This window comes from Lucilia sericata, unplaced genomic scaffold, assembly GCF_015586225.1.
Source record: "Lucilia sericata isolate MDLA Ls3-8-SP2 unplaced genomic scaffold, ASM1558622v1 Contig001309F_arrow, whole genome shotgun sequence".
NCBI classification, from domain to species: domain Eukaryota; kingdom Metazoa; phylum Arthropoda; class Insecta; order Diptera; family Calliphoridae; genus Lucilia; species Lucilia sericata.
The window spans coordinates 52,891-78,561 of NW_023995256.1; the positions used below are offsets into that span (position 1 = coordinate 52,891).

The window sequence follows — 25,671 nt, forward strand, 5'->3', positions numbered from 1 at the left end:
TTCTAGTTCTGTTCTAGTTCTGTTCTAGTTCTGTTCTAGTTCTGTTCTAGTTCTGTTCTAGTTCTGTTCTAGTTCTGTTCTAGTTCTGTTCTAGTTCTGTTCTAGTTCTGATTCTAGTTCTGTTCTAGTTCTGTTCTAGTTCTGTTCTAGTTCTGTTCTAGTTCTGTCCTAGTTCTGTCCTAGTTCTGTTCTAGTTCTGTCCTAGTTCTGTTCTAGTTCTGTTCTAGTTCTGTTCTAGTTCTGTTCTAGTTCTGTTCTACATAGTTCTGTTCTAGTTCTGTTCTAGTTCTGTTCTATATTCTGTTCTAGTTCTGTTCTAGTTCTGTTCTAGTTTCTGTCCTAGTTCTTGTTCTAGTTCTGTTCTAGTTCTGTTCTAGTTCTGTTCTAGCTAGTTCTGTTCTAGTTCTGTTCTAGTTCTGTTCTAGTTCTGTAGTCTGTTCTAGTTCTGTTCTAGTTCTGTTCTAGTTCTGTTCTAGTTCTGTTCTAGTTCTGTTCTAGTTCTGTTCTAGTTCTGTTTCTAGTTCTGTTCTAGTTCTGTTCTAGTTCTGTTCTAGTTCTGTTCTAGTTCTGTTCTAGTTCTGTTCTAGTTCTGTTCTAGTTCTGTTCTAGTTCTGTCTAGTTCTGTTCTAGTTCGGTTCTAGTTCTGTCTAGTTCTGTTCTAGTTCTGTTCTAGTTCTGTTCTAGTTCTGTTCTAGTTCTGTTCTAGTTCTGTTCTAGTTCTGTTCTAGTTCTGTTCTAGTTCTGTTCTAGTTCTGTTCTAGTTCTTCTGTTCTAAGTTCTGTTCTAGTTCTGTTCTAGTTCTGTTCTAGTTCTGTTCTAGTTCTGTTCTAGTTCTGTTCTAGTTCTGTTCTAGTTCTGTTCTAGTTCTAGTTCTGTTCTAGTTCTGTTCTAGTTCTGTTCTAGTTCTGTTCTAGTTCTGTTCTAGTTCTGTTCTAGTTCTGTTCTAGTTCTGTTCTAGTTTTGTTCTTGTTCTGTTCTTGTTCTGTTATTTTCTAGTTCCGTTCAAGTTCTGTTAATTGCTTCGGAAGGACTTCTACAGCAGTAATAATATTATTAAGGAAGGATTATGTTTTGATTTCGAAAATGTTGGGCAGTCGATATAAGTGTATAGAATCATGTCAATATACAAATTAGAAATTAAAAAGTCGGTCTTGTTTTAATCAATATTAATTTTTGAAAAACGGCCCAGTTTTTATTAAAATAATGAATGAAAAAGACAATGTATTATAATTCGAATTAAAAATTCTACTCTTTAAATATATTTTATCTGCTTAAAATAAATCACACTTAATTTAATATTAAGCAAACTGGTTTAAATACAAACTGTAGTTAAAAATATTTTAAGTTATAAAATTTTTAAATCAACAAAGTCAAGGGTGAATCAACAAAAACCAATCATCCATCCAACTACTCAAAACAAATTCAAATAAATAAAGTCAGTTAAAAAGTGTGTTTTTTTATTTTCAAAATAATATTTACCTCTAATAAATGTTTTTCAAATAAACTTTAATAAACAACAAAAGCTTTATAGCTAAACAATAAAGAAAAAAAACTACTGACACAGGTATTTTTAATTTTTTTTTCTTTGAACCACTGTGCAAAAGCAAGACAGTAAGGGGATGGAGGAGTGACGGTAAAATGCGTGTGGTTGCGATTGAATGGACCGCCGCCGTATTGACATTACAATATTATGAGTTAAATCAGTTGTGACGCGATACTAGCGCGATTAACACACGCTTTTTTTTACAAAAATAATAAAAAATATTATTTAGAATTTATTTCTTTTGTATTACGTTACGGGGTTTGTTAGAAATATATTTTTAAGAATAAAGGAAAATAAAAATTGTGTTGATGTGATGTTGATTATATTTCTTAACAAGATAAAGAAATCTATAAATGAGATAAAGAAATTAACAAAATTCGACAAATATTAAAGAAAAGAAAAATAAAACACGCAAACAAAAACGGTGACGCATGCGCAAAAATATGTTTTTAGCCGATAATTAACAAATTTTGATTATTTGATTTTGAGTGTTGTTTAACTAAAATATTTTATTTTAATTTTTCGGGTTAAATAAAATTTTTGTAGTGTAATAAAACGTTTAAAGCCCTTTTTATAGTGAACAAATAATTGCTCATGCATAAAATTGTAATTTTTTATAGCATCTGTTTTGGTTTTAATATCGTAGTGTTCTTTTTAATTTAATTTTATTTATTTTTATTTTTGTTGTTAATTCTTTTAATGTTTTTTTTTTTTTTTGTAATAAAATACATTAACAAAAACTCCGCTAAAAAATACACTGTCGCCGTTAACGCGCTGTCGTCATCAATTGCTAATAATTGAAAACAACAACATAAACTTCAGGCCAAAACAAGTCAATTTGTTGTTGTTTTTCTGTCAAATTGTTGCTGAAACAAGTTTCCATACTAAATAAAAAAATAAACAAAAAAGAAAAAAAATCAACAGATCTTCCACAAAACAAGGCAAAATATTTGAATGGTTTTCATTAAATTTAAACCATAAATGTTTGGAATGTAAACGTTTTTTTATTTAATTCTGTTAACGCCTTCTCATTTTTAAATTCTAACCAAATCTAGTTAAATTATTGCTAAAAATGATGCACCTGTGTTTCTTTGAATATGAATTAATTTTTATTGTAAATTGAAATCTAAAACAAAGTTAATCTTTAAAATATCGTTTCATTGATATAATCAATGAATGTTAAATAAATATTGGTTAGGGGTAATAGTTATTTTGATTAATATTACATCAGACATTGTTTTTAATATACATATGTTCATACATATATAATTTGACAACTGAATTCCTCTACACTTTTTTAATTTGCAATATTTTGAATTTAACTTTAACAAACATATGACAGTTAACAACAAAACAGAAAAAACACAAATTAGTATTTTGATATTTTAGAAAATTTCCTTAATATTGCGGATTTATATTTGAATTAAAAATTGCTACACAAACAGTGAAACACATCCACCCGTATCAAACATGTGTATTTAAATAATGCCGAAAATAGTTTGGCGAGTATTTCTGATCTAGTTCAGTTCTAGTTCTGTACTAGTTCAGTTCTAGTTCTGTACTAGTTCAGTACTAGTCCTGTTCTAGTTCTGTACTAGTTCTTGTTCTAGTTCTGGTTCTTGTTCTGTTCTAGTTCTAGTTCTGTTCTAGTTCTGTTCTAGTTCTGTTCTAGATCTGTTCTAGATCTGTTCTAGTTCTGTTCTAGTTCTGTTCTAGTTCTGTTCTAGTTCTGTTCTAGTTCTGTTCTAGTTCTGTTCTAGTTCGGTTCTAGTTCTGTTCTAGTTCTGTTCTAGTTCTCTTCTAGTTCTGTTCTAGTTCTGTTCTAGTTCTGTTCTAGTTCTGTTCTAGTTCTGTTCTAGTTCTGTTCTAGTTCTGTTCTAGTTCTGTTCTAGTTCTGTTCTAGTTCTGTTCTAGTTCTGTTCTTGTTCTGTTCTAGTTCTGTTCTAGTTCTGTTCTAGTTCTGTTCCAGTTCTGTTCTAGTTCTGTTCTAGTTCTGTTCTAGTTCTGTTCTAGTTCTGTTCTAGTTCTGTTCTAGTTCTGTTCTAGTTCTGTTCTAGTTCTGTTCTAGTTCTGTTCTAGTTCTGTTCTAGTTCTGTTCTAGTTCTGTTCTAGTTCTAGTTCTGTTCTTGTTCTGTTCTAGTTCTGTTCTAGTTCTGTTCTAGTTCTGTTCTAGTTCTGTTCTAGTTCTGTTCTAGTTCTTTTCTAGTTCTGTTCTAGTTCTGTTCTAGTTCTGTTGTAGTTCTGTTCTAGTTCTGTTCTTGTTCGTTCTAGTCTGTTCTAGTTCTGTTCTAGTTCTGTTCTAGTTCTGTTCTAGTTCTGTTCTAGTTCTGTTCTAGTTCTGTTCTAGTTCTGTTCTAGTTCTGTTCTAGTTCTGTTCTAGTTCTGTTCTAGTTCTGTTCTAGTTCTGTTCTAGTTCTGTTCTAGTTCTGTTCTAGTTCTGTTCTAGTTCTGTTCTAGTTCTGTTCTAGTTCTGTTCTAGTTCTGTTCTAGTTCTGTTCTAGTTCTGTTCTAGTTCTGTTCTAGTTCTGTTCTAGTTCTGTTCTAGTTCTGTTCTAGTGTTCTGTTCTAGTTCTATTCTAGTTCTGTTCTAGTTCTGTTCTAGTTCTGTTCTAGTTCTGTTCTAGTTCTGTTCTAGTTCTGTTCTAGTTCTATTCTAGTTCTGTTCTAGTTCTGTTCTAATTCTGTTCTAGTTCTATTCTAGTTCTGTTCTAGTTCTGTTCTAGTTCTATTCTAGTTCTATTCTAGTTCTGTTCTAGTTCTGTTCTAGTTCTATTCTAGTTCTGTTCTAGTTCTGTTCTAGTTCTATTCTAGTTCTGTTCTAGTTCTGTTCTAGTTCTATTCTAGTTCTGTTCTAGTTCTGTTCTAGTTCTGTTCTGCGATGTGTAAGGAACAACCATCACTTCTAAAAGATACTCTTCGGAAACGTATCTTCTGTTTACTCACAGAAAATACTTAACATCTTAACCAATATTGTATTTTAACTCCCCCTCACTGAAATGAAATATAGTAATAAAAACAGCAACAACAACAACTTTAACTACGACATCCATAAACAACCTTACAAGTCAGTTTTGCGGTCACTAATGTAACCTGTTTTTTCCGTAGTAGAGATCTGACTGAGATCGTACATTTATCGGTTTTGTTGTTGTTTTTTAACTATTCACATTAATATTTTTTATCATTCTTATGGTTAGTTACGTTTACTTCAGTCAATATATCTGTCAAATAAAACTGCTCCTACTTTTTTCCTCAGTCGTAATGTTGTCGTTTTTGTTATTGTTGTTGCTATCTAACAACAATTTGCATGAGTATGTTTGTGTGTATTGTCACTCTCAATTGCACTCGTTGTTAAGTGTTGTTTGCTCTTGGAATATTGATCATATATGACCTTGAAAATTTTTATGCAAAAAATTGTAAGTTGTGTGTTGAGTGTTTTTTTTTTGAGGAGAGGAGTTTGGGTGTTTCTCCAATGTACCGTTATTATATTTTAATATTTTGGCACACTCGCAAGAAACAGAAGAAAAATAATAGAAAAAGCAAGAAACATAGGCGCTAGTGGGTTTAAATTTTTTTAGTGTGGAACTATCTGTACTTACTACACGTTTTGTTTTTCTATACAATTCTTAAAAAGTTGAATCATTCATAAAGTAACATTTTAATTCATTGTAAAATATTTTTGCACAGTGTTTAAGAAATAGTGAAAAAAGTGATAAACGCCGGAAATATGTGCCTAATTTGTAATTTTTAAACAAAATTTTAATACCTTTTCAAATATTTTTTATGCTTCAAACAGTTATAAAAAAAAATAATAAAAGTTGCAAATATGTGCTATAACCAATAAACAAAAATTAAAGCAAATACAAACCAATTATTGAAACCAAATTTAAACACTATTTTTAATTAATTAAATACATAAAGTGTTTATCAATAATACAAAAATAAAATTCCCGTTTTAAAAATATGAGCTCTCTGGAAAAACCGAAAACTACCAACTCCAATTTTCAACTGGAAAAACATAAAGCTGAAGATCAAATCAGGAATTGGTAAGTTAATACTATACAAATTATTTAGATTTGAAGTATTTCTAACTTTAATAATATGAAGCACATGAGTGATTTAATAATAAATTGAATAAAAATATAATATTTGACAAAGAAATAATTTATTAGCCAATAATAAAATTTTGGTTAAAGTAACTCAACAAAGATTTTAGAGTAATTGTAATCAAGTTTTTAGTTCAGTTCTAGTTCAGTTCTAGTTCTAGTTCAGTTCTAGTTCAGTTCTAGTTCAGTTCTAGTTCAGTTCTAGTTCAGTTCTAGTTCAGTTCTAGTTCAGTTCTAGTTCAGTTCTAGTTCAGTTCTAGTTCAGTTCTAGTTCAGTTCTAGTTCAGTTCTAGTTCTAGTTCAGTTCTAGTTCAGTTCTAGTTCAGTTCTAGTTCAGTTCTAGTTCAGTTCTAGTTCAGTTCTAGTTCAGTTCTAGTTCAGTTCTAGTTCAGTTCTAGTTCTAGTTCAGTTCTAGTTCAGTTCTAGTTCAGTTCTAGTTCAGTTCTAGTTCAGTTCTAGTTCAGTTCTAGTTCAGTTCTAGTTCAGTTCTAGTTCAGTTCTAGTTCAGTTCTAGTTCAGTTCTAGTTCAGTTCTAGTTCAGTTCTAGTTCAGTTCTAGTTCAGTTCTAGTTCAGTTCTAGTTCAGTTCTAGTTCTGTTCTAGTTCTGTTCTAGTTCTGTTCTAGTTCTGTTCTAGTTCTGTTCTAGTTCCTTCTAGTTTCTATTGTTCTAGTTCTGTTCTAGTTCTGTTCTAGTTCTGTTCTAGTTCTGTTCTAGTTCTGTTCTAGTTCTGTTCTAGTTCTGTTCTAGTTCTGTTCTAGTTCTGTTCTAGTTCTGTTCTAGTTCTGTTCTAGTTCTGTTCTAGTTCTGTTCTAGTTCTGTTCTAGTTCTGTTCTAGTTCTGTTCTAGTTCTGTTCTAGTTCTGTTCTAGTTCTGTTCTAGTTCTGTTCTAGTTCTGTTCTAGTTCTGTTCTAGTTATGTTCTAGTTCTGTTCTAGTTCTGTTCTAGTTCTGTTCTAGTTCTGTTCCAGTTCTGTTCTAGTTCTGTTCTAGTTCAGTTCTAGTTCAGTTCTAGTTCTGTTCTAGTTCTGTTCTAGTTCTGTTCTAGTTCTGTTCTAGTTCTGTTCTAGTTCTGTTCTAGTTCTGTTCTAGTTCTGTTCTAGTTCTGTTCTAGTTCTGTTCTAGTTCTGTTCTAGTTCTGTTCTACTTCTGTTCTAGTTCTGTTCTAGTTCTGTTCTAGTTCTGTTCTAGTTCTGTTCTAGTTCTAGTTCTAGTTCAGTTCCAGTTCAGTTCCAGTTCAGTTCTAGTTCAGTTCTAGTTCAGTTCTAGTTCAGTTCTAGTTCAGTTCTAGTTCAGTTCTAGTTCAGTTCTAGTTCAGTTCTAGTTCAGTTCTAGTTTAGTTCTAGTTCAGTTCTAGTTCAGTTCTAGTTCAGTTCTAGTTCAGTTCTAGTTCAGTTCTAGTTCAGTTCTAGTTCAGTTCTAGTTCAGTTCTAGTTCTAGTTCAGTTCTAGTTCTGTTCTAGTTCAGTTCTAGTTCAGTTCTAGTTCAGTTCTAGTTCAGTTCTAGTTCAGTTCTAGTTCAGTTCTAGTTCAGTTCTAGTTCAGTTCTAGTTCAGTTCTAGTTCAGTTCTAGTTCAGTTCTAGTTCAGTTCTAGTTCAGTTCTAGTTCAGTTCTAGTTCAGTTCTAGTTCAGTTCTAGTTCAGTTCTAGTTCAGTTCTAGTTCAGTTCTAGTTCAGTTCTAGTTCAGTTCTAGTTCAGTTCTAGTTCAGTTCTAGTTCAGTTCTAGTTCAGTTCTAGTTCAGTTCTAGTTCAGTTCTAGTTCAGTTCTAGTTCAGTTCTAGTTCAGTTCTAGTTCAGTTCTAGTTCAGTTCTAGTTCAGTTCTAGTTCAGTTCTAGTTCAGTTCTAGTTCAGTTCTAGTTCAGTTCTAGTTCAGTTCTAGTTCAGTTCTAGTTCAGTTCTAGTTCAGTTCTAGTTCAGTTCTAGTTCAGTTCTAGTTCAGTCAGTTCTAGTTCAGTTCTAGTTCAGTTCTAGTTCAGTTCTAGTACAAATTAATTAAAATTATGTATACGCCCCAGAGTTAAAATATCCCACAAATAAAATCATTGATATCATATACATACATACATATGTATGTATGTATTTGCCCTATTGTTAAGAGAGTTTTGAATTAACCCATTAACTATACTTCTCTTAAATACTTAATTCTCTTTCTTTAAAAGAAATAACATCAATAAAATTAAAAAATAATAAACAAATTGTTTACACAAGTGTGCTTTTACAACAGTGGTTTAAAGCTTTTGAGAACTTAACAGTAAATAAAATAAAGTTAAGCTGGAGCTTAAATTTAAAGAGTCTATACAAACATACAGGTGTGTGTATACGCTGTTGTGGATATGTGTGTCGGTTTATGGTCGTGTTTATTTTTTTGTTAAGCTGCTGGAGGAAAATGAAAGCTTTATTTTGAATTTTCATGCATTTTTCCTCTACTTCTGGTATTAAGCGTTGAGAAACCACAAACCAACTCTAATACACTGAGTTAGTAAAGGTTCAGTGCCTTAAGGTGCACGACGTGCTACGGATTAATAAACAAACAAAACAAAAAATGAAATAAATTTAAAGAAAAAATTTAAATACTTTAATGAATTGGAATAATAAACAAATATTGGAAACTAATTGTTTGAAAAAAAAAAAAAAAACAAATAATATTTAGTGATTAACAAAACAAGCTAATTTGAAACAATTTTGTTAATTGTATGTTTAAACATCATCATTATCATTTATCAAAAAATAAATAAAAATATAAGCAAAAAATATTCAAAAATCAATTTGAAAAAAAAGTGATTGATTTAAATTACATGTGTTGCATAAGTGTTTTATATTTTTTACTTCTCCTCATCTTTTTTGGGATTTTTTTCAAATAAATTTTTCATTTTTTTAACTAGTATGAAAATGTGTTTTTGTATTTGACTGGTGTGTGTTGTGTATTTGTAGTTAAACTGTAGATAAACTAAGTGAATGAAATACAAATAAAATTTAAAGAAAAAAAAAAAAAAAAAAAAAAAAACACAGAAAAAAGCGCGCAAGAATAAGCAAGGGTCTCTTAGTATGAATTTCAAACAAAACTTAAACTTAATACTAAACCAACCCAACTAAAACCAAAAAATATGAATAAAAAACTTGAACTGTAAAGCAGTTCATTAAAGAATCAAATCGTTTATTTTTTCAATATCTTAAAAATATAACAATAACTGTCATTTATTTTTGCTTTATTAAGAAATTTTGTTAATTGTTGTGAGAAAAATAAATACAAAAAAATATTTTAAATATTTGACAAGCTTTTTGGGGATTTTAATATTTAGGAATTTGCTACTTCATAAGTTAAAAGTTTAAAAAATACAACATTTTGTTCTTAACTTCTAAATCTTCTAATCTTCTAAAAGATTAAAAATAAAATGTGTTAATTTAAAGAAAAAATTTACTAGTTTCTAAATTCTCTGAAAAGCTCTTCCAAGCTCGAATAGTACATTCGATTATGCACTATGGTTGTTCATTTGGTTTCTATTTATTGCTACGACGTGTTATAAACAATTTGAGAAAACAAATTAAATTTTTACAAATATTAATTTTTATTAAAATACAAAATAAATTATAGATTTTTGATAATTTTGAACGTGCTGTTATTGTGAATGGAATGTTTTAATTAGAATTTTATAAATTTTTGGAATTTTAAGAAAATTTGATTCAGATTGAATCATTAACGGGCCTTTTGTGCACTCCTTTATATTGAAAATGTTGGATTCCGATGTTCAAAAACTCTGTTTCCTAAACGTAGTTCTCTGACATTTTCCAATGAAAGATATTTACATATATCTGAAATATCGATGAAAGCTAGAGAATGTGTTCCAGAGTATCACTGTCTGAATCCACTCGTCAAATTGTATATAGTTGCGCCCTTAATCTAGTGTGTCCACTCACAATACGTACCATCATACCCAGACTTGAACATTCTGAGAAAACTTCTCATCCTCTTCTCGTTAGGTTAGGTATAATGTTTCAGTATTCCAAGTGGTCGTATTTGATTCTCAGTTCTCTTTGCATTACTTCTCGGTTAAATCCCTCGAGATTCTTCAACATTCTAGACAAATTCTGTGTCTGCTATCTGTGATCATGCACGTCCTTCCTTATGATCGTTTGCCTGTCTGTGTTAAAATCAATTTTCCGAAAACCCTAGATACCGTTGGCATCCAAACATTTAATAATTCTGCTAGACATGCTTTTGAAAAGTTTCCTATTTAAAATCAGCAAAATCGGTCCATAATCAATGGAGATATGAGAAAAAATCCGAGAGAACCTCTAAAAATTCTGTTAAAAATTGTTATTGTTTTGTTATTGCCAATGTCAGGGATGGGAAATTGTGAATGGAAACATGTTGGTATGGGGATAAAAAACATAATTATACAAAATTAAGAAAGAAAAAATAATGTTTAAAAATTTAAATATATAGAACTGTAGATTGTTTTGTTCAAAGTCCTTAGAAGCTTAGCGAAAAAAACGCCACCCTTTAAATACTTTAAAAGCTCTGACAGATGCAAACAAATGAATAAACAAAACCAACAATAGTTTAAGCAACGAATCAACGAACCAAACAACCAACTAACCCACCAACAAACAACAACAAAACATAGTTAAGACAACAATTGTAACTTAAAAGTTACGTAACAAGCAACGATCCTGTGAATTAGAAAAAAAAAACACAAAAGAGAGATAAAAAAGAAACAAAAACAGCAACAAAACACAAATAAAAATAAAACTTTAATAAAACAAGTGCAAGTGATTTGTATGTATCAGAATGTGTGTGTGAGAACATAAACACACATACATACATATCTAGAAAAACATAAATTGTTAATGTATGTTGTTGTTATTTTACGTTTTGTAGGCCAAATTATATTAATACAAGTTTTCCTGGGCCCCACAACAAAAAAATCAATTTTCTTATAGAAACCAAAAAAAAAAAAAAAACGAAAAAGAAAAACAGCGTGAGAAAATAATGTTCAAACAATATTTTTTATGACACCTTAAACGAACAACATTTATACAACAACTTACGTACATACATACTTACAAACATTTTACTTGATTGTTTGTTGTTGGTGAATTATTTCTAAAGTTGTTGTACATAGTTAATGTTGCTGGCTGTTGGCTGGTTGATGTTGGTGGTGCTGTTGTTTTACTTTTTTTTTTACATTATTATGCAGCAGGAACATTAACAAACTAACAACAGTCAAACCGTCAGTTTACCAGCCAGCCAGCAGGCAGGCAGCAATAATGTGTAACTATGTAACAACAACAACAGCAGCAACAATAATAACAGCAATGCGGAGAAAAAAAGCACCAACAGCAGTTAATACATAACAGTACAAATATAGTGTATTTTTAACAACAAATCTACAATAAACATTCAAACATACATTCATACGTACATATGTACATACAGTTTGTATTTATTCATTGTATATTTTTATTAACCAGCCCGCTAACTGACTGGCATTCACTTCTAAACATGACTTCAAAAAATCAAGCCACAATACATACAACAACAACAGCAGCAGCAAAAATAAGATAAATAATCATAAATAAAATAAAAAAAACAACAACTGAGTATTAGTATTAAAAAAAACGTGTGAATTTCAATTTGGCTTTAAAACATTTTCATTTTATTCTAAACCAAATTGTACTTAATGTGAGTTTGTTATTATTTGTGGCAAAACAACAATAAATGTGAGACAATTGTTTTGTTTACTTTATTTATGCGGAAAGAGAGAGAGAAAATTGTGTGATTTTTTTTCTCAGTGCATATTTTTTCTAATGCATACATATTTTAAAGCTAACAAGTGAATTGCTGTTGCAAACAGCTGAGAATGTTTTTAGTTTTTTCAAAAATTTGTTAAAAAAACAACTTTATAAAATAATTAGCATAAAGAGTATATTAAATTATTCCTCATAGATCCTAGAATATCCCATAGAGTTCCAAAACTTTTTGAAAATTAATATTTCAGAAGGTTTTTTCTGAATCCTTATAGATAATACAATCGATTTAGCTATGTCTATCTGTTAGTCGGTCTGTTTACCGATACGTCTCTCTATCTGTATGTTGTCTGTCCTTTTGTCTACATATATCTTCGAGATCCAAATCTTTGGATACAAAAAAATGGTACTAGTTGAAGTCTGACGATTGTAAATAGGACTGTTTAAAGGCCGATAATTGCAAATGGCGCTATTTAAAGGCTGACGATTGAAAATAGGACAATTTACAGGTCACATATTGAAACTGAGACTATTTGAAGTCCGAACGGCGATTGAAATTGATTAAAGGACGACGATTGAAAATAGAACCATTAAAAAGCCTACGATTGAAAATGGTGTTAGTTGAAGGTCAACTATTAAAATTTGGACTATTTGAAGGTCGACAAAGATTAAAAATGGGACTATTCAAAGACGATTGAAATTGGTACTAATTGCCGAGGATTGAAAATGGTACTAGTTGAAGCCTGGGGATTGAAAATAAGACTATTTAAAGTCAGACGATTGAAGCTAAGAATAGTTAAAGCCCGATGATTTAAAGGACCACGATTAAAAATAGGACCTCTTAAATACGATAAAAAATGGCGCTAGTTGAGTGTCCAGTATTAAAAATAGGACTATTTAAAGCTCAATAGTTAAAGCCCGATGATTTAAAGGACCACGATTAAAAATAGGACCACTTAAATACGATAAAAAAATGGCGCTAGTTGAGTGTCCACTATTAAAAATAGGACTATTTAAAGCTCAAGATTGAAAATTTAACTATTTAAAGACCGTTTATTGAAAATCGTACTATTTAAAGGCCGGCAATAGAAAACTGGAATATTTAAAGGCCGACGATTGAAAATTAGAATATATTAAGTCTAATTATACAAAACGGGAATATTTAAGGGTCTAGGAAAAAAAAGTACTGTTAAAATGCTGGTGATTGAAAATGGTGCTATTCAAAAGCCGACTATTGAAAGTGAAACTATTTAAAAGGCGACGATTGAAAATTGTATAAAATTTAAAGGTCGGTGATTGAAAAAGAGACTATTTAGAGATCGATAATTTAAAATAGCACTATTTAGAGGCCAAAAATTTAAAATGGTACTACATATTAGAAGGCTTATTAGGCATATTACTTTTGACAACTAGTTAGATTTCAAATCTTTTCCATTTTGATTATAATACTGTGAAACAACTTGTGATCAAGTTATCGAATTTTTCTCAGTGTTAAAAATATACATCGCTTAATAGTTAATTATCACAAAATTAATTGAAATATTTTTCTTATAAGGAAGTAGGGGATAATATTTTCTCTTACAATAAACCCAGTCGGGAAATTGAACACAATTATTAATAAAACTACATAATAATTAATTAATAATTTTTAAATTACTCTCGTATTTATTAAACTGGAAATATATGTATGTACTTAATTTCCAACGTCCCAACAAAAATTATCAATGATTTATTATAAATGACTTGATTTTTTTTTTTGTTTTGCAATAATTTCCCTAATGGGAAAATAATAAAAAAAATTACGTAATTTTTGCATACAATAAAATTATTATTTACTCTTTTTTTGCTTAAAAGCAATTAAACTAAAAAAAAAAAAACAGAAAACAAACAACTCACTGTGACTCCTATATAAAAGTCCAATGTGAAAAAGTCAAGTTATTAAAAAAATAGATAAAAATGGGTTAAAAATATACATAAGTGTAGCTATTATTACACTATTAGAATTGAAATGCTAAAGGTGCTTCTGAATTAAATGCACACAACATGTACTTAAACAGTGGCTGACTATATTTGAATGTAAAATATCTTGACTTCTAAATAAAATAAAAAAATGAAATCATATATGAACACACCGCTCGAGTACCTTACATGGTTCTGGTTAGATTTATTAGCATATAATAATTTTCATTCATTCATTCTTCATAAACACTCTATAATCGTTTGTCTAATTTCTAAAAATCGAGTTGATATCCAAGTATTTCCACCAGATATGGAAAACTTAGTACCACAGTGCTTTTTGCCGTAGTTTTCTTTTCGTTGCTTTTATAAATGATAAAATTTGTAAAAGTATTCCATAGATAAATTCCTAAAGTGCGTAGTATAGTCCATAATATAATCTTTAGTCCAGTCCAGTTTTAGTCCAAAGTCTAGTCTAATATCTTAAATATAAGTATAGTTTATAGTCTAATCTAAAGTCTAGTCCATAGTCTAGTATATAATCTAGTCTATAGACTAGACTACAGTTAATGTTGCTGGCTGTTAGACCATAGACTAGACAATACACTATACTATAGACTAGACTAAACACTATACTATACACTAGACTATAGACTAAACCAAAGACCATAAACTAGACTATAGATTAGACTATAGACTAGAGTATAGACTAGAGTATAGACTAGAGTATGGACTAGAGTGTGGACTAGAGTATAGACTAGACTATACTAGACTATAGACTAGACTATAGACTAGACTATAGACTAGACTATAGACTAGAGTATAGACTAGACTATAGACTAGACTATAGACTAGACTATAGACTAGACTATAGACTAGAGTATAGACTAGACTATAGACTAGACTATAGACTAGACTATAGACTAGACTATAGACTAGACTAGACTAGACTATAGACTAGACTATAGACTAGACTATAGACTAGACTATAGACTAGACTATAGACTAGACTATAGACTAGACTATAGACTAGACTATAGACTAGACTATAGACTAGACTATAGACTAGACTATAGACTAGACTATAGACTAGACTATAGACTAGACTATAGACTAGACTATAGACTAGACTATAGACTAGACTATAGACTAGACTATAGACTAGACTATAGACTAGACTATAGACTAGACTATAGACTAGACTATAGACTAGACTATAGACTAGACTATAGACTAGACTATAGACTAGACTATAGACTAGACTATAGACTAGACTATAGACTAGACTATAGACTAGACTATAGACTAGACTATAGACTAGACTATAGACTAGACTATAGACTAGACTATAGACTAGACTATAGACTAGACTATAGACTAGACTATAGACTAGACTATAGACTAGACTATAGACTAGACTATAGACTAGACTATAGACTAGACTATAGACTAGACTATAGACTAGACTATAGACTAGACTATAGACTAGACTATAGACTAGACTATAGACTAGACTATAGACTAGACTATAGACTAGACTATAGACTAGACTATAGACTAGACTATAGACTAGACTATAGACTAGACTATAGACTAGACTATAGACTAGACTATAGACTAGACTATAGACTAGACTAGACTATAGACTATGATAGACTAAAGACTATTAGACTAGACTAGACATAGACTAGACTATAGACTAGACTATAGACTAGACTATAGACTAGACTATAGACAGATATAGACTAGACTATAGATAGACATGACCTTAGTCACTATACTATAGACTAGACTATAGACTAGACTATAGACAGTAGACTAGACTATAGACTAGATATAGACTGTAGACTTTATAGACTAGACTATAATAGACATGATAGACTATAGACAGACTATAGCCTAGCACTATAATCTAGTGGTTATAATCTGGTCAATGATGTAAACTTTTTTCCGTCCGTTTGTCTGTCTTTTTAAATATCATATAAATAAGACCCGGTCACGAGCTGCTGCTGTTTTATTAGACTTTAAGCAAAAAAGCTTAAAAAAATTAAACAGCAACAATTTTATTTTTATTTGTTAAATTTTTTTTTTCAACCCATATTTGTTAATTTTTTACTTACATATTAGTCGTCAAATTGTTAAGACTGTTAAGAACAATGCGAACGATTTTTGAATATTTAATTAAATTGCTCACAAATTTTATAATTGAACAAATGAAATTGAACCCAAATGAGTTCTTAGAGACATTCTTTTGCAATTTTTACTTATTATTTTCTTTAAGTGTATTATTGGTATGTTATTTTAAATGAAACCGGTATTCAAAATGTGCGTTTAGCATTTCAATTTGATATTTTTTCATATTGAGTTTAATATTTTTTTGAAAGTTCTTAATTTGTTATTGTATATGCGAGTAAAATATTAAAGAAATGTTTAAATGGTATTTAAGGCTAATGTTTTGAAAATTTATTTGATTAAAGTAGTACAAATTTTTGTAAAATATATATGTAGAACGAAGCATAAATTAAATTTTGAGAAGAAAAGAATACTAAGGGATTTACTAGCTATAAATATTTTGCTTATTTTCTAGAACTAACCTTGGTTTTGTAAAATATAAATGGATTTATAATGTTTACATTTTTAAGTCACTATCTTAAATGTTAATTTAATCTAAAGCAAATAAAATACAAATTAACTTATAAATTAAAAAATTTGTCTTTAAGATTTAAAAGCCAAGGTTTCTTATAATATAATTGATATGGAAACAAATTTGAAACATGCTTTTTTAATAAATAAAACTAAATTGCATTAATAAATCTAAAATTTAAAACCAACAAATCAAGGTCCCCAAACTTTTACATTTAAGTGAAAAAAAAACAAAAAACTTGAAATCTTCTTTAATTAATTACTATAACAAAAATAATCAAAACAATATAACAAACAAAATAAAATTGAAGAAAAATTTCCCATAATAAATAAATCTTTAAAGTTAAGCAGGTATTTTCCACTAGCATAACCTCCAAAATTTTGTTGTTTAACTTTAATATAAATAATAACTTGGTACTTAGTTATTTTTTTATTAAATTATTAATTATGTAGTTTAAACCTGGGGGGTTAAAGCTTGTCATAAAAAGTCGCAAAAAACAGCACAAAATACATATAAAAATAATAAAAAACTCTTAGTAAGATATAAGAAAAAAAAAGCTGACAAAAAACACAGAAATTTAAAACTTTTATAGTTAAATTTACAAAGAGATACTAGTGTGTATCCCACAATTGTATGTACGATAAACATTAAAATTTTAGTTATTGTTGTAGTTAGAGTTGTTGTTGCTGTTGTTTTTATTGCTATTGTTGCAGTGCATATTTTATATTTTTAACTTGAATGTCGTGAGTCAAAAATCTAGGGCGAACTATTGAGTAACTCAACAACAACAAACTACATCACCACCACCAACAACAACAACAGCAGCAACCTCAAAAAAGGAAAACTTAACAAAACCAAATACAAACACACACATTTTCAAAACAAAAAAGATCTAAAAAAAGTATAAATGACAAATACAACAAACTAGCAAAACAAATTACATTTCATGTGAGCGAAAAACAATTATCAAACATCAAAATCATCAAATAATTTATCCTCTATACAGGAACTAATAATACAAAGAAATCAAAAAAACAAAATCATTGGCATCATTGGTTTTAAATAAAAAATAGTTTCGTGTGAATGAATAAATAATCGCAGTGATAATGATCATCAAAAATCATTAAATACAAAAACAAAACAATAATGTAGTCAAATGAATAACAAAAAAATACAATAAAAAAATAAATGATTGTGTGATGTGTACTGTTAAATTGTTTTGAAAAAGAGTACAATTTTATTTACAGAGAGAGAAAAGAAAGAGTTGAAACAGAATTAAAAAAAAATATATATGGATTAATCTGTTCCCTATTTTATGACCTAATCTATTGACTGGTCTATAGACTAATTTGTGGATCAGTCTATTGACTAGTCTGTTGTCTATTGACTGGTCTATGTGCTAGTCTGTTCTCTAGCCTATGAACTATTGGTTAGTCTATACACATGTTTATTGACTAGTATGTATATGGATTAATCTGTTCTCTAAGGACTAGTTGTCTAAGAACTAGTCTATTGACTGATCTATGGATAAGTCTAAACTGTAGTCTAAGAACTAGTCCATTGATTACTATATGGACTAGTCTATTGAATAGTCCATATGGACTGGCCTGTTGTTTAGTCTACAGACTAGTCTATGGAATTGTCTATTGACTAGTCTAATAATTAGTCTATTGACTAGACTATTGGTTAGTCTATTGATTAATCTATGGTCAATTGAATAGTTTATGGATTAGTCTATTGACTAGTATATAGACTCTATTATATAAACTATTAGCCTATGGACTAATTTATGGACCAGTCTATTAACTAGTATGTTCTCTAGCATAAGGACTAGTGGTCTATGGACTTGTCTGTTATCTAGCCCAAGGACTAGGCTATTGATTAGTCTATGGACTTATCTCTTGACTAGTCTATGGATTAGTCTACAGACTAGACTATTGGCTAGTGTATGGATTAGTCTATTGACTAGCCTATGACTAGTTCATTGTCTAGTCTATTGACTAGTCTGTTCTCTATTGATCTATGGACTAATATATGGACCAGTCTATTGACTAGTCTGTTGTCTAAGGACTAGTCTATTGTCAGGTCTATTGGCTAATCTATTAATTAGTCTATGGAACAATCTATGGACTGGTCTTTTATCTTGTCTATATGCTAGTCTATTGATTGATATTGATGAATTGAACTGTTCTTTATGTCATGGACTAGTTTATTGACTAGTATATGGGTTAATCGGTATTGTATAGTCTGTTATCTGGTCTAAGGACTAGACTATTGATTAGTCTATGGACAAATCTATCGGCCAGTCTATTTACTAGTCTGTTGTCTAATATGTATTGACTAGACTAAGGACTAGTCTATTGATCAGTTTATTGATTAGTTTATTCATTAGTCTATGGACTAGTCTGTTGAGCAATCTATGGACTGATCTGTTGTCTCGTCAAGAGAATAGTCTATTGATTAGTCTATTGACTAGTCTATTATCTAGTCAAGAGAATAGTCTATTGACTAGGTTATGGACTTGTCTATAAACGGGCTTATGGACAAATCGATGAATTAGTCCATTGACTAGTCTGTTGTCTAGTCTATTGATGAGTCTGTTGTCTAGTATTTTGACTAGTCTATAGATTTATCTATTGACAGATCTGTTTATAGTATATGCTATTTATGAACTTGTCTATTGAAATGTTTTTAACAAAAAATCCAAGTAATATATCCGACAAATGATTCTAAACTTTAGAATCGATCTCATTCTTTCCATTCCATTTCCATTCCAATTCGTTTTTCTCTCACTGTAATATACAGCACAATTACAAGGAAACTGAAAATAGAAAAATTAAATGCAAAACTAAAACAAGTATTAAAAAATAATAACAAATAAAAAATAGCAAAACACAAAAAAATTAAAAAAAAAACTCAACCATAATATTGTAGTATGAAGTCATCTTCCGTTAAAATTTGCATTATTTAAACAAAGTGAAAAACTTGCAAAACAAACAGTAATAATGATTTAATACAACACTAAATAATAAGAGTAAAAACTAAACTAAACTAAAGTAAAAAATAAACTAATTAATGCATTTTAAAAGAAAGAAAAAGAAAAAAACTAAATCAACAATAGAATAATGAGAAAATTACACTATTCAAAATGGCTAGACAATATTAAAGTTAAAAAACAAATAATATAAACGAAAACCTTAGAAATTTTTTCCAAAGTCAAAAAAAAAAAAAAAAAAAAAAAAGCACACACATAAAAATCTAAAATTATTCTTGAACACGAGCAGTATCTTTTTCATATAAAAAGTTGTCACACAAATAAATGAATGAACTATTTCAAATGATCGAATGGTGGTGATTTTACTATTGCCGCCATATTCTACAAATGGCTGTGATGGAAGATCAAATGAAAGCAGCAGTCCTGCCACATCGACAACATCAACCGGCGAAACTGCCATACACAATATCGACTATAATCTACCACAACAACACCAGCAACAGCAACGACAACAAGTTTCTTCTAATAGTAAATCGTTGGAAGATTATAACAATAATAATCAACAAATTGCTTCATCGTATTATTATACTGCCACACCACCAGAACCACCACCATTATCAGCAACAACTGCAGAATTTTATCCTTATAGAGAAAACGCTACTCCTCAGCTTCATCATACTGCTACTGCTTTATCAGAAAATACTACTAGTCATTATAAATATTCAACAGTTTCACCACCCCCGCCTCCTTTACCGAAAAGTAAACCACCCACTTATGTTGCGGCTAGAAATCAACAAGAAGAATTTCTATTCTACGATCAAAATGTCAATACTGATCCCCGTAACAATGTTAAAATATGTGCAAATATTGTACCAAAACCACCTCGCTGCAGATCACAGTCACATCCGACTTTGGCCACAATACCAGAGCATTCAATACAGCAACAAGAGACGCTCGCAAAGAAACCGCCACCACCGACCGCAGTATCCACAAGCACACCTACATCCTCAACTACAACTGCATTTCACAAAGCCCCTAGCAGCAAAAACAAAAACTATTTACCACCCTCCAACTCTTCCAAATCTAAAACATATAAGAATTCTAATTATATTACTAACACCACTAATTATGTCCGCCACGTAACCCGTGTTAATTTCTATGATATCGATACTTCCCAGGTCGAATACGAATCGAAGGATTATGATGGCGATGATAACGATAATTTAACTCTAGACGATGATAATAATACGGAAGCTTTAACCAAAGAAGGTAAGTTGAGAAATATTATTTTCTTTTACATATAGATTAGAATTTAGATTTAGAAGAAACATTCGAAAAGTACTTTTTTATCAAAAAAAAGTATCGCTCAAAAGCTTGTATCTTAGTTAGTATTTTAAAATCTAATATACAGAATTATTTCGCTAATTAAGAAGGTTGAGTTGAACAGTTTTTTTTTTTTTTAAATTAAATTAGCACTTGGAAGTAAAAAATTGTGTAATTCTTTAAATAGTTGCTAAATGTTGGATTGAGGCTAGAGTAGGCCACTTGAAAAATATTTAAGAAATTAAAAAAAAAAACATTAGGAAAAATATGTGATCGAGTAAATTTGATCATAATTTAGCTTTTTCAATTGATATCATACGATATTCAGCAAGAGATTTTATTTTAGCTTAATTTCGATATCGTACTAAATAAAGTTTATTTCTTAAATCTTTTTATTTTACTCCCTCTCTCACTCTGTCTTATTAGTTTTAATTAAACTAAAGTTTGTTGCTTAAGTCTTCTGTTTTGAAAGGAAAATGAAAATTTCGTTTCTTAAGTCTTTGATGTTTTTATACATTTTCCAAGTATAACAAGTATGTTTCTTAAGTCTTCCAAATGAAATTTGTCAACAAAGTTTGTTTCGTAAGTCTTTTGATTCTTAAGCAGTCAAAGAGAAAATATTCATATGATGAAGTCAAAATTAGCTCCAAAATTAAATATTTTGTACTAAATTCACAATTCTGTACTAAATTTGAAATTAGATTTTATAAAATATTTAGTAAAAAATGTTTTAAATTTGTACCAAACTTTTAGTGTTGTTCTAAAATTTCTAGTTTGTACTGAAATTTTAAATTTTGTACTAAAATTTTAATTTTATACTAAAATTTTAATTTTGTACTAAAATTTTAATTTTGTACTAAACTTTAATTTTGTACTATAATTTTAATTTTGTACTAATATTTTAATTTTGTATGTACTAAAATTTTAATTTTGTACTAAAATTTCAATTTTGCACTAAAATTTAATTTTTGTACTAAATTGCGATTTTGTACTAAAATTCAACTTTGAACTAGAACTAACATTTCGTTCTAAAATTTTGTATTAAACTTTAAATTTTGTACTAAACTTCTAATTTTGTATTAAAACTTTAATTGTGTACTGAAACTTTGAATTGAATTTAAAACTTCTCTTCTTTGTACAGTTTTCAGTTTGACTTTAAATTTAGTTCTAAAAGTATAATTTAGTACCAAAATATTAACTAAAGTTTACAGTTTTTTCTAAATTTAAATTTTGTGCTAAAATTTCAATTTTGTGCTAAAATTGAAATTTATATTAAACTTAAATTTTGTACTAAATTTCAATTTTGTACTAAAACTTTAGTTGTGTTCTAAAATTTTAATTTTGTACTAAAATTTTAATTTTGTACTAAAATTTTAATTTTTTACTAAAATTTTAATTTTGTACTAAAATTTTAATTTTGTACTAAAATTTTAATTTTGTACTAAAATTTTAATTTTGTACTAAAATTTTAATTTTGTACTAATATTTTAATTTTGTACTAAAATTTCAATTTTGTACTAAACTGCACTTTTGCACTAAATTTTAAATTTTGTATTAAAATTCAACTTTTTAACTAAATTTGGTACTAAATTTAAATTTAGTACCAAATTTAATTAAATTTGGTACTAAAAATTCAACTTTAAACTAGAACTAACATTTCGTTCTAAAACTTTGTACTAAACTTAATTAATTCTGTATTAAAACTTTAATTGTATACTAAAACTTTAAATTCAATTTAGTACTTCTTTGTACAGTTTTAAATTAAACTTTAAATTTAGTTCTAAAAGTATAATTTATAATATCAAAAAAAATTTACATTTTCTTATAAAATTTCAATTTTGTGCTAAAATTTCAATTACGTACTAAAACTAAAATGTTTTTTTGTACTAAAATATAATTTTTGTACTAAAATTTCAATTTCGTACTAAAATTTCAAATAAATTTATAATTTTGTACTAAAACTTCAATTTAATTGTGTACTAATACTTTGAATTGAATTTAGTACTAAAACTTCTTTGCTTCTTTGTAAAATTTCAATTTTGTACTAAACTTTTAATGTTGTTCTAAAATTTATATTTTGTACTAAAATTTTAAATTTTGTACTAAAATTTTAAATTTTGTACTAACATTTAAATTTTGTACTAAACTTCAATTTTATACTAAAATTGCTATTTTGTACTAAACTTCAATTTTGTACTAAAATTTTAGTTTTGTACTAAGTTTAAATTATGTATTAAAATTTAAATTTTGTCCAAAAAATTAAATTTTGTGCTAATATTGTACTAAAATATTAATTTTGTACTAAACTTAACTAAATCTGTATTTAAACTTTAAGACCGGGTTTTTGAGTTGGCAATCAAATGGCAATTAATAATTAGATTAGTTAATCTAAAAATAAATTTAATCCAATGTTAATACCATTTGATGTTTTTGAGTACAAGATTAAACTTCGCAGTGTTGCCATACAAAACAACAGAAAATGGACTGTTTGTTATCAAAACAATGCATATTTTATAAAAAAGAAGAAGACAATTGTAAATTTAATATGAAAATTAATGAAAACTTAAAATAAAAACAAAAAAATGTATTTTGAAATGTCCATAATTTATACTAATCAATAAATAGAACATTTTAATGTTTATATTTATAAAAATTTTATTAATTTTTTTGCATCAGCTGTTTACACTTTTGCATTTCGTGCTTAAGATTAAACCACCTCCATTGGGCGCTTAAACTTGCAAACAAAATTAACTAATTGAGTACTCAAAAACATCTTTCGAGGATTAATTTTAATTTAATCGCTAATCTTTCACCTAAAGATTGGCCCTAATTGTATACTAAAACATTGATTTAAACTTAGTACGAAAACTTCTCTTCTTTGTACAGTTTTGAATTAAACTTTAAATTTAGTTCTGAAAGTATAATTTAGTACTAAAATATCCAATTTGTACTAAAATTTACATTTTGTTATAAAATTTTAAGTTTGTACTAAAATTTCAATTGATTAATATTAGAACTAAAATTGTAATTTTATCAATTTAGTGTTAAAATTTCAATGTAACAATTTAGTTTTTTTTTCAAATATGTCAAATTTTAAAATAAAATTCCAATTTTATTGCACAATTGCAAAATTGTTTAAGAAATTTTCATTGAACATATTTTAATTAAAATCAAAATTATAATTAAAAAAAGCTCACATTTTCCATATGCAAATAAACATAAAGACAATCAACAAAGATCTATAATTTAACATGAATCTATTTAAAGTAATGTTGGCACCCCTTGAGCTGTATGTCATGTTAACTGTGAGCCCCCAGTGTCAATATGTTTATTTATGACAGGTGTTTTTTTTTAATAATAATTTTTTTGTACACTACTTTATATTTACGATCTTTTTTTATTAAAAGTGACCATGAATTCAAATTCAACAATAAATTTTCTAAGAAAATAACAATAACAATTGTTTGCTGAATTCATATTTCTTGGTGTAACACTAACAGACAGACCAACAAACATAAATATGTTTTTTATATGGCGCTTATAGCATGATATTTAATGACAGTGTTGGTCACTTTTTTAACCCAAAGTTAAAGAACTAGTTTAGTGTTTTTTTTGTATTTTGAACTGACAATTTAATATTTTAATTAAACAGCAATTGTGATGTTAGAATTTAATTTGGTATGTTGCGAATGAATGTCATTGTATTTCAAGTGTCAATTTGTTATGACAAGTGTTTTTATTGTTAATTAGTTGGTGTACAAGTACATTTTATGACCATCGGTCAAAACTGTTAAGGTTTAATTGAGACAATTAAAATGTTATAGAATAAAAAGGAAAACAAACATGTTAGCGGCAATTAACTAAATAAGTATGTAAATATTTTAATTCATTTACTATGGAACTTTTTTTTGATTCGTTTGTTTGGCTGGGATTTTGAAATGCTCTTAGGAGTTGTAATTTAATTGAAAATTTAATACAATTATCCTACATAAATTAATATTTCTTATTTTCCATTAAACAGTTTCTTCCATAAATTTTTCCTTCCGCATTCAGCATAAGTTTACAAAATAAATCTTTTATACAAAATGCATGTTTTCCATTGAATTATTATATGCAATAAAAGTTGCATACAAATTATGATTAAATCAAATCAGTCTCTTAGAAAATGCAAATTAATTATTTGAATTTACATCAATAATGAATAATACTTATTACAACGACTACAAGTATTAAAAACATTTTCAATTCATTTAACATTTAATTTAAATTGTTTAAGTTTTATTATTGGAATTTTTTTTCCTTTTCAATTCTCTGGCATTATAAAATGTAATTGATATTGTATTAAGTAGCAGCAACAACAGCAGCAGCAGCAGAGGCGGTGGTGTTGGTTGCAGTTGCTGCATTTGAAACTTTAAAGAAACTATTAGATAATTGATGTTTATGCCACGGAATGTAGTTTTTATTGAACAAAATTGATACCTCTTCAAATAGACAGAAGAAACTAAACGAAACGAAACAAACATAAAATGTACTTTAACTCGTTTAAAAGTATGAGTCTGAAAACTTTGCGCATTCATGCACATGTTTCGAATTTTTCAAATATTTCTTTTCTTCTCTACAAAGTTACTATATATGTATCTATATATGTATGTATGTAGGTGCACACGGGGTATTAGATTTGTACCCTCACATGTTTGCCGTCCGTTAAAACAATGTATCGGTTTTTTTGTTGTTGTTATTATTTTTCTATTTTAGCGATTTGCTTGAGCGCATTTTCTTCTATTACATAATAATGGACGAATAGTCAAGAGTCTATAGCAACAACCTGATAAATCTTAAAATTATACACTGAAAGAAATATTTTTATTGAATATCAAAAGAACTAAATTTTCTTAAAAATGAAATTAAACAAATTTATACAAGTCTAGTCTATAGTCTAGTCTATAGTCTAGTCTATAGTCTAGTCTATAGTCTAGTCTATAGTCTAGTCTATAGTCTAGTCTATAGTCTAGTCTATAGTCTAGTCTATAGTCTAGTCTATAGTCTAGTCTATAGTCTAGTCTATAGTCTAGTCTATAGTCTAGTCTATAGTCTAGTCTATAGTCTAGTCTATAGTCTAGTCTATAGTCTAGTCTATAGTCTAGTCTATAGTCTAGTCTATAGTCTAGTCTATAGTCTAGTCTATAGTCTAGTCTATAGTCTAGTCTATAGTCTAGTCTATAGTCTAGTCTATAGTCTAGTCTATAGTCTAGTCTATAGTCTAGTCTATAGTCTAGTCTATAGTCTAGTCTATAGTCTAGTCTATAGTCTAGTCTATAGTCTAGTCTATAGTCTAGTCTATAGTCTAGTCTATAGTCTAGT

At 28.4% G+C, this 25,671-nt stretch overlaps 1 protein-coding gene across 1 annotated transcript in view; it reads left to right on the forward strand.

Annotated features, from left to right (window-relative positions):
• The first annotated feature begins 8,128 nt into the window (after window positions 1–8,128).
• LOC119610910 overlaps window positions 8,129–25,671 on the forward strand; it is a 46,353-nt gene continuing 28,810 nt past the window's right edge. Inside the window, 2 exon segments of the mRNA XM_037966325.1 lie at window positions 8,129–8,335; window positions 18,798–20,256. Of these exon segments, the coding sequence (XP_037822253.1) occupies window positions 19,338–20,256 (919 nt within the window). The 5' untranslated portion in view covers window positions 8,129–8,335; window positions 18,798–19,337.